The following is a 15,500-nucleotide window of genomic DNA, read 5'->3' on the forward strand; positions in this document are numbered from 1 at the left end:
AGCAGATGCAGAGGGAGGTCAGGGAGCGCAGCCCCCAGGTCCCCCACCCAAGCCCCTGCCCAGCAGCGGGCAATGCCCCTGCTTGGGAGCAGATGCAGAGGGAGGTCAGGGAACGCAGCCCCCAGGTCCCCCACCCAGGCCCCTGCCCAGCAGCTGGCAGTGCCCACTTGGGAGCAGATGCAGAGGGAGGTCAGGGAGCGCAGCCCCCAGATCTCCTGCTCAGCAGCTGGCAGTGCCTGATTGGGAGCAGAAGCAGAGGGCTGCCTGCTAAGGGGTGACCCCCTCCCTTCCCGTGCAGAGCCCAGGGCTGAAGCCTTCAGAGGGGTGTGCTTTGGGGTCCCTTGTGGCCCTGTGTGTGACCTGTCCCCTCCTGTCCCCAGATTCACAAGCTTCAGTCGGAGAACTCACAGATCCGGCAGCAGTCAGGCCCTGCCCCAGCAGCCCCCGTACCCAGTGAGCGCACAGAGCACGGGCACGGAGGTGCCAGCGTGGCTGCCCACCGCCGGGACCGCCAGGCCTTCTCCATGTACGAGCCAGGCTCTGCCCTCAAGCCTTTTGGGGCCCAGCCTGGTGACGAGCTTACCTCTCGGCTCCAGCCCTTCCATGGCAGTGTGAGTGCCAGGGAAAGGCCCTGGGGGTGAGGGTCAGGGCCACCGTCTGCATGCCAACACTATTTCTGTCCGCAGGAGCTGGACGACGATTCTGTGTACTCCGTCCACGTCCCTTCAGGCCTCTACCGGGTAAGTGGTGCCTTGGGTTGGAGGAATCGAAAATCCTGTGAGTCAGAGCACTGAGGTACCTTCCAGTGGTCACTTGGTCTCCCTCGGCCTCAGTTTTCTTGTCTGTAGAATGAAGGGCTTGGGCTCCATGGAGGCAGTCCCATCAGTGGTGGTGATGCCCTTGGAGCGAGCAGCGGTTCTGAGAAGGGGGGCAGGAGGCATCGGGAGGGCATAAGGGAACTTACTCTGCTGCTGATCTGGGTTCCAGATCCGCAAGGGGGTCTCTGCCTCATCTGTACCTTTCCCGCCTTCTTCCCCGCTGCTGTCCGGCACACAGGATGGAGGCCGCCACATGGTAATGTGTCTACACTGGCTGGGGGGAACTTGGGGGCCGTGGAGACGGATCCACTGGTTCTGCCAGTGAGGACCAATGCCTCCCCCTGTTGAGAGGAAGGACGAGGGCCCAGGATGGAGGGGGGAGCAGTTTTTGACGGCTCTTTCCCTGTCCCCTCCAGAGCAAACTCTCCCGCCATGGCAGTGGGGCCGACAGCGACTATGACAACACACAGAGCGGGGAGCCGCTGCTTGGGTGAGCTCCCCTCCCATCCCCCATCCCCATCTGTCCTGGAGCCGGTACACCCTGGGTTCAGATCCTGCCTGTGAGCCTTACTATTTACGTCAGCCTTAGTTTCCTCATCTGTAAGATAAGGGAGTGGGACTTTCTGTTATCTCAGCTTCCTCTTGTCTGGCCCAGGGCTTACAGAGCAGGTGGAGGGCTGGGGGGGGAGGGGGGCAGATTACAAGGCCCCGAGGCAGTGGGGTATCCTCGAGGGAATTGGTACAGAAGGTGGGAACGAGGTGCTCTGACCTGTGTCCTGTCTGTAGGCTGGAAGGAAAACGATTCTTGGATCTGGGAAAGGATGAAGATTTTCACCCTGAATTGGAGAGCCTGGACGGAGAGCTGGACCCTGGCCTACCCAGCACAGAGGATGTCATCTTGAAAACAGAACAGGTCACCAAGAATATCCAGGAGTTACTGCGGGCTGCCCAGGAGTTCAAGCATGACAGGTACTCTGGAGAGCGGGCCATGGCGGGGGGGGGGTACCCTGCGTGTGCAGTGGCATTGTGGGAGGAGGAAGGAAAATGGGGGTAACATCATACACACACTCACAAACACATATGAACACATACACATACACATATACACTCACATACACACAGAAACACACACACACAACTTTCTTGGGAGTGAACTCTCTCCCCTCTCTCTCTTCCTCTCAGCTTCGTACCCTGTTCAGAGAAGATCCACTTGGCTGTGACAGAGATGGCCTCCCTCTTCCCGAAGGTAAGGGAAGGAGAACCTAGGCAGGTTGGGAAACCCTTGGGGGAGAAGCCTGGCTAACTGTCACCTTTTTTTGTTTTTCTAGTCTAGCAGGGTAAAGGGTTTTTTTTTTTCCTTTTCTTATTTACTTTTAGTTTATAACATTCAGTTCTACCAACTTTTGAGTTCCAAATTTTCTCCCCCACCCTCTCACCCTTCTTCCCCCCATGGAGGCAGGTAATCTGATATAGGTCCTACAAATACCTTCACGTTAAACATTAGTCAAGTTGTAAAGAATAATTGTAACCAATGGAATGAACAGTGAGAAAGAAGGGATGAAGCAAAACGAGAGAGAGAGAGAGAGCGAGAGCAAGTGTTTGCTTCAGTCTGCATTCAGACTGTAGCTCTCTTTCTGGATGTGAATATCCCTTTCCATCATGCGTCTTTTGGAATTGTCTTATAGCGTTGCTTTGCTGAGGGGAGCCCAGTCTATCAAAGTCAGTCATCACAGATACTGTAATTGTGTCTGTAATTGTGTACAATGTTCCCCTCACTCAGCATCAGTTCATATAAGTCTCTCCAGGTTATTATGAAGTCCGTCTGCTCCTCATTTCTTATGGCACAATAGTATTCCTTTACATTCCATATATCACAGTTTGTTTAGACATTCCTCAACTGATGGGCATCCCCTTAATTTCCAGTTATTTGTCACCACAAAAATAACTACTATAAATATTTTTGTACATGTGGGTCCTTTTCCCATTTGTATGAGCTCCTTGGGATATGGCCCTAGGAGTGTTATTGCATACCACAGAAGGGTATACACATTTTATAGCCCTTTGGGCATAGTTCCAGATTGCTCTCCAGAATGGTTGGATCAGGTCACAACTCCACCAACAATGCATTAGTGTTCCAATTTTTCTACATCTTCTCCAGCATTTATCATTTTCCTGTTTTGTCATGTTAGCCAATCTGACCAGTGAGATGTGGTACCTCAGAGTTGTTTTCCTCTGAAAACTGCCCATTTGTATCCTTTGATCATTTCTAACTGTCATTTCTAGAGGTCTCTCTGGCCAACCTAAAGGGGCCCAGTAGGAAAGGAGGGTTGGATTGGTGGGCAGTCCAGGAGCAGCCTCTGAGTGCCTCACATCCCTTCTTCCTCCAGAGACCCTCTCTGGAGCCTGTGCGCAGCTCTCTCCGACTTCTCAATGCCAGCGCGTACAGGCTGCAGAGTGAATGCCGTAAGACGGTGCCCCCTGAGCCTGGTGCCCCTGTGGACTTCCAGCTGCTCACACAGCAGGTGATCCAGTGCGCCTATGACATTGCCAAGGCAGCCAAGCAGCTGGTGACCATCACCACTCGAGAGAAGAAGCAGTGACCAAGCCCCCTGCCCTCCCAGAGGTGCCCTCCCTGCCCCTCCTTCCCCTTTCAGGGGCCTTCTGGGCCAAGGGAGCTGGGTCACTTTCCATACTCACTCCTCCCCATCCAAGCAGCCACTGGCACAAGTGCCCTTAGAGCTGGTGTGCTTGCCGGGCAGCTGTGAGCCTTGGTGTCCAACACCCTCTCATTACCCCCTCCCAGGAAGGCCTGGGGGTGAGGAGGGTGGCAAGGGACTCTTTGCCCACTGGAAGTGAGGTGTGACTCAGGGACAGAGTCCAAGCAGTGGGACCCAGCCCCCTCCCACCCCGATTGTAAATAAGACCTTTCCCTAGCCGAGTTCCAGGGTGGGGGTGAGAACATGAGGACTGCTCCCTCCATCCCCCAGCCCCTTCCTTCCCCAGCTCCCGTAGGCCCTTTCGGCAAAGGATCAGGGGAAAGGGACACTCCACGCTGGGACCCGCTCCCCACACACGCACACCCACCCCCATGAGCCAGTTTAGTCCTCTTGTGGGCTGAGCGGGGGGCATTCCCCCCACCTTGTACATAGTCTCCATGGATGTCCCCTCTCCTGTAGCCACCAGCCCCTCTGCTGCTCTCTCTAATGCCAAACGGCCCCTGCCCCTGGGGTGGGCTCAGCTCCTGCCTGGGGGCTCCCAGCAGCAAACACTGGAAATCGTTTTTCTTAATTTTAACTTTGTGGTAACTGAGTGTCCCTGTATGACTGAGTGTGAATGAGTGGGCGGCAGTGCCGTCCTGCAAGCCTGCTCCCTTTGGGATTTTTTTTTTGATGGGGGGGGAGAAAGGGAAGAACATGAGGACAGAGATGGGGATGACACTAAGCTGGAGCCTCCCTCTTCCCTGCCCTGGGCAGAGTTGTGCCAACTTGAGCTGTGGTTGTACCAGCTCCGATCCCCAGCCCCATACCCCTTTTTCACGCCCCCCCCCCAGCTTCCCCTTTTTTCTGTGAAGAGGAGCTGTGGCCTTAAAACTGAAATGCCCTGCCCCACTTCATTTGGTAGGCCAGAGGTGGATGAGTGCTGGGAAGGAATTACTCTGCCTGGCCAGAAGAGTGAAAGACCCTACGCCTGGGGCTGGCTCCCCCAGGGTCATAACTCATCTGCTAGGCCAAAGTCCTTGCCTTCTCAGTCCCTTCATAAGCCCCCAAACCATCCTGTGGGCTCAGTGTGGGGCACAGGATCCAAAGCTCTGAGCACCTGCCCCTTGCCCAGGCTGTAGAGGCATGCCATATTGCCCTGGCAGAGGTGGGACTCTCCAGCTCCTCTCCTTCCTCACCCCAAACACTCCGTCCCATTTGGGGCTGGGGGCTGGGCCATGTCTGTGTGGTGGTGGGTGGGCTGACTGTTAGATGTGTGTCATGTACATTTGTATCAAAAATAAATAAGTGACCATTCTGTCTGCCTCATACTAGGGGGTGGAGGGTGGGCACAGGAAACCCATCCCAAAACTCGGAGCTGGACTTACTCTGCTTACAAACTTACAGTTGCTAACAGATTTGAACAGACTTACAGAAAACTTACTGCAGCCTATGGCAGTAACTGGGCATGCCCCAGTCCCCCTCCCACAGCAGACTGCCTTTTCAGACAAAAGTCAGGAGACTCCCATGTGAGCATCCTCATGTGGACATTCAGCTGGTGCAAATCTGAACCCCTCCATGCCCCCTTTGCCTTTTTGGTGTCATGGACCAGTTAGGGGACAGGCTGGTAAAGCCTATATCTAAAGGAAGTCTGAAGCTACTCAGAATCATGTTGTTAACAGCACAAATTAAAATATACAGATTTATGGAGGAAATACGGAAAGAGCTGTCAGGATATTAAATGGAGTTCCCAGGCCCTGGGGTAAGAATCTCTGTCCTTTTTCCATATATTAACCACAAATTGATTTGCATTTTTCATATTATTAATGATTTAGAACAGTCTCTTGTGTAGTTGTTAGTTGTAATTTTTTTTTTTTGCAGGGGAGAAGGCAGGGCAATTGGGGTTAAGTGACTTGTCCAAGGTCATAAGGCTAGTGAGTGTTAAGTGTTGGAAGTCGGATTTGAACTCAGGTCATCCTGACTTCAGGGCCGGTGCTCTATTCACTGCACCACCTAATCACCCCATTAGTTGTAATTCTTTTAAGCACTGTTCATATCTTTTAGCAACTTTTCTGTTGAGGAATTTCTCTTGACTTTCAGGGTTATATGTTGTGTTATTTCCCATGCATCTTGGCTATCAAAACCTTGTCAGATATCTGACAGCAGGATTTTATTATTATGATAACTGCACTGATTTTTGTTAGATCATGAACTTTCTTCAAAAACTTTTCAATTTTCTATAATTGCGGTACCAAGAAGGTGCCAACACTCTACTGTTAGGGGAAATTCCTTGCTAGGAGCTACTTATGCCAATCCCAGGTCCAGTCTCTAATAATCACTAACATTTATATGGTGATTACCATGTGCCTGGGAGGTAATTGCTATTATTATCTCTGTTTTACAGATGAAGAAACTGAGGCTAAAAGGTTAAGTGATTTACCCAAGGTCACACAGCTAGTGAGTGTCTAAGGCTGCTTTTGATGGAACCTTTGTTCTAGCCTACTTGTCTCACCTACTTGCCCAATCTCTATTATTTTATCTTTTGTGATAATCCCTACCTGTTTGGTTTAGATTTCTCCCCCTAGACCTGAAAGGATTCTGAGCTGGGTTTTTGTTGGGGTTTTGTTGGGTTTTGTTTTTTTTTTGTCTTTGTTTTTAAAATGGAGTTACCTTTAGAGATAATTCCAAGGCCATTCTTCAGGGCTGTCCATCCATTAATCTTGTTACCTGACTGACTCACCTCTTCTGATCTGACATTCCTTTAATGTGGTCCCCTAGATTGTGTAGAATTTCAGAAACTGTTGCCTGGAGGAGTCCTCCTGAGATGCCCAATCCCATCTCACTTACTTAGGCAAAGAAGGCCTTCCTGGGAGTTCCTGGTCAGCTGTAGCTAAGCCTGCCGAGTCAGCTGATGGAACCTTTTGAGCTGCCCTGGATGACAGAGGGTTCAGGGCTGAGGAGTGATAGTTCTGCTGGCTCCTGGCCCACTCAGCCCTTCTCTCTGGTGCTGGCTTCAGTTTGAGGAAGGGTTTTGAGAAACTTAGAGGGTAACCAATGTGATGAAGGGCCCCAATATTCTGCCATCAGAGGACAGGGTGAACAAACGGGCTGTTTACTCTGAAGAAGTATTCTGAGGGGTATCATGGAAAACTATTAACTTCAGGGAGAGAGAGAGAGGGCTAGTGACTTTGCTCCCTCTCCTCCTCAGTCTCTTCATCTATAAAATGGAAATAATCTCGTGGTATCTAAATTACAAGAGTTGTGGAGTCCAAAGAAAATATTCTAAATACTTTGCAAACTTCCAAGCGTTATAGGGAATGTCGACCAATAGAGGGTCAACTTCAGCTGCCGGAATACCCGGGTTCTAGCCCTACCTTGAGAGTTGTCATTCTAAATAACTCACTTAGTCTCTAAGACTTTAAGACAGAGAGAAAAATGTTTATCTGCATTCCCAAGAAATCACAGGTCAATTGGGGGTGGGGGGGGGGGGGGGGGGGGGGGTAATTATTGTTGCTATTGGCCCCTAAGGACTAAACCAGGAGCTGGGGATGAGTGACAAAAAGACAAATTTCTGCTTGAAGGTGTAAATGGAAAAAACCACCACCAAAAAGTGAAAACTGTGAAATTAGAATGAGCTATCGACTTCAGAAAACCAGATGAGAAAATGCACTTCTCAAACAAAAAGTGCCCTTCTCTGTAGAGGTGGGGGGCTACAGGTGAAGAATATTACACACTGTCTCCCTAGGTATTGGTTAGTTTTGCTAAATTGCTTCTCTTCCCCTAGGCTCTCTGGGTAGGGGAGGGATCTAAATGACTCTGAGGCTGCTAAATGGCCCAAAGGGTGGAGTGCTGGGCCCGAACTCAGAAAGAACCAAGTTCAAATACAGCCTTAGCAGCTTACCTCAGTTTCCTCACCTGTAATAGCACCTACTTCCCAGCGTAGTTGTGAGGATTAAATAAGGTGTGCAAAGGGCTTTCAAACCTTAAAGCATTGTAGAAATGTAAAGACATTTTTTTTTTACTGTGTAAAAACAGGATACAAACAACAAATAGCCAGAAATAAAGATTTGCGACAATGATGTTCAGGCAGTAGGAGCTGTCCAAGAGTGCCCCGCCCCCACCTTACAGCTGAGAGGCAGGACGGCCTCCTCGGGCACCGGCTGCTCTCAGAGGTCCTGCCCACATCAAATTCTGAGAAAGCCACCCAGAGCTAGGACCACTGATGGGCAATGAGCCAGCCACCAGCCTCCGAGGCGGTGACCTGCGTTCATGATTCACCTTGGACACAGACTGGCTGAGCAAGTCTGGGCCAGTCCCTTGACTCGGAGCCCAGGCTACTCTAAAAATCTACAAAAAACGTGGCTATCTGCCTGGACAGATGGACTTCCCTCATCAGGAGTTCCCTCCACCAGTAAATCACGGGTCCGAGTCAAAAAAACCAAAACCAAAAACAAGGCTCCAAAAACTTCACTCTAGACACAGCCTAGTCCAGGGCCGTGGCTCCAATGAAGAAGGGCGCGGGGTGGACGTGGGGCCGCAGACGTGTCAGGGGCACAAGAAGACTAGGAAGCCGCCGGAATCTACTAAAATAATTTAATTAGAAATCGAGGAAGCGGGTCACACCCAGGGAGGAGCCTGCACCGCCCAGACAGTCCAGCAGGGGCTCCCAGCTGGGCGCTGTCCACGTGGCAGGGCCACCCGGGACTGGTGGCCCCCAGGCCGGGAGGAGCCAGGTTCGGGGCCGCCCCTTGCCCTCCCTCCCTCCCTCCTCGGCGGCCAGGGCCCGCCGGGCCTCAGTCCGAGGAGCTGTCGCTGTCACCGCTCCCACCTTCGGGGCCAGGGCCGCCTTGGTCCGGGTCGGGGCCGGGCGGGAGGAGGGGTCTCCGACGCGAGCGCTTGGGTCTTCGGGCGCCGGCGGCCAGCAGTCTCCGCTTCAGCACGGCTGGGGGGAGAGGCAGGCAGCCGGTGGGTGAGAGGGGGCGGCCAGAGGTTGGGGAGGGGGAGCAAGGGGAGGGACAGCCCGGGGAAGAGGAACTGGGGCGAGGGGAGCCCAGGGGCCCGAGAGAGAGGGAGCAGGGGCCCTCACCAGCCACCGTGTCCTGGCTGTCTGTCGACGGCCCCCAATAGATACTCTCTCCCCGACGGAAGTTTCTGTGCAGCCGCGTGCAGAGCGTGGCCAGCGTGAGAAGCACCAGCAGGAAAGTCAAGGCTGTGGCTGCCCACGCCGCTTCCTCTGTCCGAGGAGTGGGAACCCGGGCCGGCCGGGAAGGGGCTGCCCGGGGGGCGGGAGAGGAATGCCCCGGGCAGACGCAACCCCCTGGGCTTCCATGCCCTGGTCCGGAGGCATTGCTTTCTCCACCTCTCTGAACACTGGCCAGCATGGGGATATCCCCAGACTTCCCTCGGCTGTCAGTGACAGGTTTGCTGATCCCTAAGGAGTGAGGAGGGGCCCTGGTGGCTGTGGCTAGGAAACCAAGGGCAGCTCGAAGTCCCCTCCTCTTGGCTCCAAGAGTGTACTCTGGACCCCAGGACTTAATCCCTTCCCCAGGGGGGCGCCAGCTCCGAAGGGCAAAGGCTGCAGCCAGGGCCTTTAAGAGAACCAGGAGGAAGAGAAGTCACCCTTCCCTTCCCCTTATGTCCAGATCTGCCCAAAGCTCCCACCAACCACCAAGTCCCCTCACCTGTACACTCCCTCTTGGACAAAGGCGATCCTTGCCTAGGGTAGGCTCTGCCCAGGGAATCCTGGGGGCCCTGGAAGGAGTAGGCCAAGCTTTCCTTCTTTCCCTTCTCTTCAACCAGTGGGCCACCCAGACTGGCTGTACTCTTGCCATCTCAAGTGATGCCCCCCACGCAACCAGTACAAGAGGCTGTAAGAAGCACCAGCAACAGATGCAGGCAGGGCATTTTAGACACCCACTCGATCTGCTCCCCCAAGTAGTGAAGGGTCCCCCTGTGAGAGTCTCCTCAGAACCCTCTCTTCTCAAAGCTGTTCACAACCACAGACACCCCCCTTCCCCCAAAACCCAGACCACCACCACTGCCAAATCCCAGGCTACTCACCCGATGCTGAGTGAGGCCCAGATGAGGGATCAGTATAGGGCGGGATACACAGACATGGGCCAGAAGGGAAAGCTGGCGTTTCAGCCAGGGGTGGACACAGGGGTGGTAGAGAAAGGTGATGTTGCTGGCCTGCTGGGAAGGGTTCTGGCTCAGGTTCAAGGCAACTCTGCTTGGCCTCTCCCTGGGACCCAGAGAGCCAATGCTCTCCTTTCCTTATGACCCAGCTAAGTATGGGTAATGACTTGGGTAATGGTGGAGCTTCTCCCACTTTCACTGAATCTATGACAAAAGGGGGCTGCATTTGAGCTACTCTGTTCAGGGCCCTGCCAATTGCCATGCCTCCCAACCCTTCTGCCTGGTGGCACCTTCCCATTCCCCTCACCCCTTCTTTCTTAAGCTCTCTCCCTCCCCTTCTTCAAAACTCCATTTTCTCCAACCCACCTAACTCAGATCACTCCTTTACCCTTTCTGTCCTTGGTATCGTTCCAAATAAAATGTCTTCATCGCTTAGATTTTAAGCTAGGGCATTCATTCATTTTTTTCATTCAATCCTTATCATGTACCTACCATGAACAAAGCTGTCCAAGGCTTTATTTTTTGGTGGAGATACAAAGATGGAAGAGGCCCAGACCCTGGCCTTCAGAGAGCAGAGGCCGAGACAAGGGCAAGGACATGACACACACACATGTAATGCCAAAAAATGTGAGAAAGGGTCACAGGCCAAATGGTGTGTGAGGCCCCAGGAAGGCTTCCTAAAACCCACTGCTCTTGAGTTGGGATTTGTAAGATGGGAAGAATTTCAATAGGGGAAAATGGAGAAGGTGGTGTCAATCTAGGAAACAATAACTCCAATGATATCCACAGGGGATGGAGGTAAGTTCCATTGACTGAAGCACAGGGCATGTGGAGGAGGGAAGGCAGAGAGAGAAAACTGGAAAGGTATGGAGGCATCAACTTATGTAGGGTCTTGAATGTCAACCTGAGTCTAGAGCAGGGGTGGGCAACCTGTGGCCTCAAGGCCTTTTCTGGTCCTCTAGGTCCTTGGGTGCACCTTTTGATTGAGTCCAAGTTTGGCAGAACAAATCCTTTTATTAAGGAGATTTGTTCTGTGAAGTTTGGATTCAGTCACAGAGCTATACTTGAGGACCTAGAGGGCCACATGTGGTCTCGAGGCCACAGGTTCCCCACCCCTGGTCTAAACTTTATTCTGGAGGCTACAGACACCCACTGAAGAATTTTGATGAGATGAGAGACACACTCAGGTGTGTATATTAGGAAGATTAATTTGGCCCCTGTAGGAAGGAGAGAGTGAAGGGAGCAAGGGGAGGCAGAAAGAGCCATTAGGACATCACTGCACTAGCCCAGGGGAAGTTGGACCTGCCAAGAGATACGGCCATGGTTGATTTGCTTGAGTTTGCAGCTGATTAGCTGCACAAATTAAGAATCGAAGCTACCAGGTCAGGGTAGGGCCAGGCCTATCTTCTATTTATTCAAAAGTCCCAGCAATATTCAAACAGAAGGCTCAGCAAGACATCAGGTTGCCCAACCCATGGTGTTGATTTAAACACTTTGATAAATTCACATTTACTCAGCAACGCACATGGGCCAGCCCTGTACTATGGAGGAGAAAAGCTGTATTAGGCACAGTGCCTGCCTCAGGAAGAAAGAAGGCTCTAGGGAAGAAGACAGTTAAAACATGAAATAAGACAGAAGGCAGGAAGTGTGTGAAATTCTGTTCTGCTGCCAGGGTTCAAACAGAAAGAGCAGTGTAGGGTACAGGGGGCCAGTGGAGGAATGAGATCTGAGATGTACCCACCTTTGTACTCTACAATCCAAACTTCTACTTGCTGTCGACCCCGTTTGAATGCTAGGACAGTGCTGTGCACATAGCATATACTAACTTAATTCTTTTTCCTTCATTCATTGAGGGATAGACAGGATTTGAATAGACAGAGGCAAGAGGAGAGGATCAGTAAGGAACAAAAGTCAGGAGGCAGAACATGACAAAAATGAGTCTGGTCTGGCTAGGTAGAGGGTCTGTGTGGAAATTAATAGAAGACTGGTTGGATAGCCAGGTCAAGCCAGATCATGCTGGGCCAAGCAAAGATGCAGCAAGAAATAGGGAGCCATGGACTGTCTGAGTATAGGAGTGACATGATGAAAGGCCGTGGGGGAAGATTCCTCAAGGCAGAGGTCTCCTTGATAGGAAGGGGAGAAGCTAAAGTCCCAAGAAGGCAGAAGTTGTGAAGTGATTGGGACCTCCACTCCAGCGGTGATACAAAGGGAGGATTGGGAAGGTAACATTCTAGAGGATGAAGTCAAGATGATTCCATTGACATCCACCCACAGTAATGGATAGGGTTCTTTTTAAAGAACTTTCACATACATTATTTTATCTGATGCTCATACTAATATGCCAGGCAGATGCGTGTTGATGGCAAGAGAGAGGCAGAATTGGGACTAGAACCCAGGTCTACCTGAGCCCCAGTTCCATGTTCTTTTCAGCCCACAACAGCCCACCATCAACTCTGGGCCAGTCAGTCAGAAAGCACTCACCATGCCAGTGCCCCATACCTCCCACCTGTCATTTTGGGTGGCAGGGCATGAGGTGGAGGGCTGATGGTAAACAGATTAGTTCAGCTGGAGTAAAAGGTCCAAACCCCAGAGTTATGGGTAATAGAGTTAGTGACAGAAGATGAAAAGAGGCAGCATCAGCCTTCCCCATCACCACCATGCTGTATGTGGTGGGCACAGCCCCTACCTGCCCTGGGCCCATCCAAGTCTTGGTTACTCTTGGAGATACCTGTGGGTGAGGAAAGGAGGAAGTCAGTGACTCAGGAGCACCCATGGGGGTTTTGAGAGGGGAGAACTCTTGGGCTGCATGGGGGTTAAGGGGAGGGATGAGAAGGGAGCAGGGAAAGGTATTCCAGGAAACCAGGACCAGGCTGGGGGTGGAGGAAAAGCTCCATCTTTGTCCACCAGTGCCTACAGAGCAGGCTCTAGAGAAATGCTTTTGTTCAATGAATTACTTATGTGGGAAAAGGGAGAGGGACCAAGTGGGGAGATCCCTGTAGCTCTGAAGGGACATCAGGGGTTCTCAAAAAGACACAGGACGGGGGTCACTGCAGAGCTGGGAATCTGGACCGTAGACCTGGAGGTGTTAGGGGCAGACGTCTCTCAGGTCCCCAAAGTGACCCTCAGTCCACATGCACAGAAGGATTTGTGGGTTGGGTGGGCTCTGCCTAGGCTCCACTTATACACACTTATACCTCTTGTGGCAGAGGCCACAGCTCCCCAGGGCATCGGACCCTGTCCTGGGACAGCTCACTCGGGACCTGCAAACCCCAGAAGCAGAGAGTTTGAGCGAGCCGTCTGGAAGGGACCCCTACTCTCCCCGGCCAAACCCTCCAGACTCCTCGGTTCCTCCCGGTCTGCCCGGAGACGCAGGGTTCCATCCTAGCGGGAGGGTGCCTCCTCCCGTTTGCCTCCAGACTCAGTTTCCCTCAATCTCTGAAATGGAGCTCCAGGTTGGTGGCGCCCGCAAGACAAAGGTTGAAGATGAGGAGGCGGGGACTCGGGACAGCGCTCCTGGGTCCTCCCCCCCAGCCTCTGTGCCAAGGCCGGGGGCGCTTGGAGATCTCGGAGGAGGGTGCAGTCCCCTAGGCGGGGCAAGGGGCTGACTTACCGCCCTAGGGCCGCGAACCGCCCGGCAGAGCAGCGCTGGCGGCAGCGGCAGAAGCAGCAGAGGCAGCAGCAGCAGCTGAGCCCAGCGGGGTGCCGCCATCCCCTCCCAAGCCCCGGACTTGTCTCGGCGGGGTGCTGGCCCCCGCCGGCCCGGTCTCTGGCCCCGCCCCCCATGTGCCGGCCCCGCCCCTCCCTCGAGCCTCGCCCGTGCAGTGGACGGTCTCTGTCTCACTCCTCGCCCCGCCCCCCATGCTGCCCCTCCTCCTACACCCTCCCGAGTAGCTCCGCCCCGCCCTTGGTCTTCGCTGTCAAGGAATGTGGTTGTCTGAGTCTCAGCTCTTAGACCCGCCCCCTGAGTTGGCCCCGCCCCAAGACGGATCTGGGCCCCAGATCACGCCCTCTCCGTGAGCGCCTCGGGGTGGACCTTGCAGTGAACAGAGAGAGAAGAGCGTGCGCGCGTGCGTGAAGGCGGAGGGGGAGGGGGAGGAGCGAAGAGTTGAAACAAAATATCCGGCGGGCTTCGCGCCGTGACGCCAGCTCGGCGGGGTCACGTTGAGGGGAAAGAGACGAGGCCGGCGGAGTTTCGAGGGAGGGTGAGAGGCGCATTAGTTGAGAAAACTGGCGCTTGCGCAGAAGCTATGGGGTACAATGGAGAGGGAGGACACAGTGAAAGGGGTTGCGCACGCGCAGTCTCCAGCGGCGGTTGGCATCGCGCTCCAGGCGGGGTTAGGGGCGAATGAGTAGAGAAATGTTCTAACTGGGGAGAACCGAGACCCGCAGGTGCAAGGACGGTTTTGAGCATCTGTAAAATGGGGATAAACAATCCCAGCAGTACCTAAGCCCCGCGCTCGGGCTTAGCCCAGCGAAGCGCTTTGCACGCCTTGGAGAGCTATGCAAACGTCAGTTGTCGTCATCTTTGTGGCTATGATTACTGCGCAGCCAGTGGAGTGCTGGACCTGGAGGCTGGACGAGCTGGGTTCAGATTCTCCAGTGGCCTCAGCCACTCCCCGCGTGGCTTTTGACAGGTCACCTAACCGCTTCCTGCCTCAGTTTCCTCATCAGTACAGAGACTAACTATAGCCCCTGCCTTCTCAGTAGGTTGTCATGGAGATAGAATTAGGTAATACTTGTCAAATGCCTCTAAGTGCCGTGAAAATTAGCTACTATTATTAAAGCACTGTATATTCAAAACTCATATGTGCATATATATATATATATATATACAAATATATATTCACATTCCCTTATCTCACTGATTTATCCAGAGGCTTAAATGAGATCATTAATGAGACGATGGGCTTGGCTGCCTTGCATGTCCCAAAAGTCTTAGTGCAGCGTTAAACTAGGAAAGCGTGGGCTGTTACGTAATTCTTCCTCTGGCTCCTCCAGTTCCGTGAAGATTGCAATGGTCCCGGCTTTGAGTAGTGAAACTCTGACCTGGAGCTCCCAACCCGCCCTTCCCAAGGTTCAGGATCCAATCCCCAAACCGCAGGTCTCGAACTCCCCCACTCCTATTGCAAAATCGGGTAGGACAGAAGCGGGCGAGGGTAGGGGTGTGGAGGGGAAAGATGAAGAGAACCGAGGAGCCAATCACTGGATTCCGGACCAGGGCTGATCCTATTAGGAAACATACCCTAAGGAGCCACCCTCTTTCTAATTCCCTGGCCCCAGCTGAACTTTCTTCTCCACCCTGTGGGAATCCCTCCTCCAGACCACCGATTTACAGCCTGGAGGGGGTCGGTGTGGGGCAGAGATGGCCTGAGTGTCTCAGATTTCCCTCCAATCCCCTTCGTTACCACTCTACCGCACACTCTGCACCATTACTGTGGACTTGGGATGTTTGTTAGGGATAGAGGGAACTAAACTTTGTCCATAGCGATATGGAGACAGCTAGCAGGCCGTGCCCCCAAATAGGGCTGCTTGCAGAAAGACCTCTGGCCTACCTCCTCTCCCCTTTCCCTTGGTCCCTGCTTCTGCCAACAACACTCCCTCCACTAGAATTTGAGGAAGGAGTCATGGTGGTGGATTGCTGGGTTCAACCCCAAAAAATTCATGGGAAGGCAACATAATTCTTCCAAGCCAAGAGACTCCTCCCCTCCCCCAACGCAAGAGGTTTCTTTGCCCTCTCCGCCTTGGTTAGCAATTCTGGCCCCCATCCTAGGGAGACCTCCTGCTCAGAGGAGTTCTTTCTCTGCAGGGGATCCTAAGGTTTTGCACAGGTCTGGGGGGGGGGTCCCCAGTT

At 53.1% G+C, this 15,500-nt stretch overlaps 2 protein-coding genes across 7 annotated transcripts in view; one reads left to right on the forward strand and one right to left on the reverse strand.

Moving 5' to 3' along the window:
• GIT1 (GIT ArfGAP 1) overlaps positions 1–4,831 on the forward strand; it is a 27,354-nt gene extending 22,523 nt beyond the window's left edge. For both annotated transcript variants that reach the window (XM_069089746.1, XM_069089745.1), the window contains 7 exons: positions 381–611; positions 687–740; positions 988–1,074; positions 1,235–1,308; positions 1,605–1,787; positions 2,001–2,064; positions 3,206–4,831. In XM_069089746.1, coding sequence (XP_068945847.1) covers positions 381–611; positions 687–740; positions 988–1,074; positions 1,235–1,308; positions 1,605–1,787; positions 2,001–2,064; positions 3,206–3,418 — 906 coding nt within the window. In that variant the 3' untranslated portion in view covers positions 3,419–4,831. The remainder of the gene's footprint in view (positions 1–380; positions 612–686; positions 741–987; positions 1,075–1,234; positions 1,309–1,604; positions 1,788–2,000; positions 2,065–3,205) is intronic.
• A 3,263-nt stretch (positions 4,832–8,094) lies between these two features.
• Positions 8,095–13,431, reverse strand: TP53I13 (tumor protein p53 inducible protein 13). Of its 5 annotated transcripts, none has more exons than XM_069089748.1 (7): positions 13,260–13,431; positions 12,844–12,909; positions 12,336–12,377; positions 9,575–9,703; positions 9,196–9,381; positions 8,601–9,102; positions 8,095–8,456 (listed from the first exon to the last, which is right to left on the reverse strand). In XM_069089748.1, exons 1-7 carry the CDS (start codon positions 13,356–13,358, stop codon positions 8,308–8,310), a joined length of 1,173 nt encoding a protein of 390 aa, XP_068945849.1. In that variant the 5' UTR covers positions 13,359–13,431; the 3' UTR covers positions 8,095–8,307. The 5 variants fall into 5 exon arrangements, with proteins under 5 accessions (XP_068945849.1, XP_068945848.1, XP_068945851.1 ...); XM_069089747.1 differs by having other exon boundaries at positions 9,575–9,706; XM_069089750.1 differs by lacking the exon at positions 12,844–12,909.
• Positions 13,432–15,500: the final 2,069 nt, after the last annotated feature.

Source organism: Petaurus breviceps, unplaced genomic scaffold, assembly GCF_028583685.1.
Source record: "Petaurus breviceps papuanus isolate PSGF00001 unplaced genomic scaffold, PetGlider_PUasm1.0 186, whole genome shotgun sequence".
Classification (NCBI taxonomy): domain Eukaryota; kingdom Metazoa; phylum Chordata; class Mammalia; order Diprotodontia; family Petauridae; genus Petaurus; species Petaurus breviceps.

Excerpts from the sequence above, each read along its gene's own strand:
- TP53I13 (XM_069089747.1), bottom strand. The coding sequence starts at position 13,358 with ATGGCGGCACCCCGCTGGGCTCAGCTGCTGCTGCTGCCTCTGCTGCTT. Across the intron at positions 9,382-9,574 it reads TGGGCCTCACTCAGCATCGG|CCTCTTGTACTGGTTGCGTG; the intron begins GTGAGTAGCCTG and ends TGCTTCTTACAG. Across the intron at positions 9,103-9,195 it reads GTCCAAGAGGGAGTGTACAG|GCCCTGGCTGCAGCCTTTGC; the intron begins GTGAGGGGACTT and ends GTTCTCTTAAAG.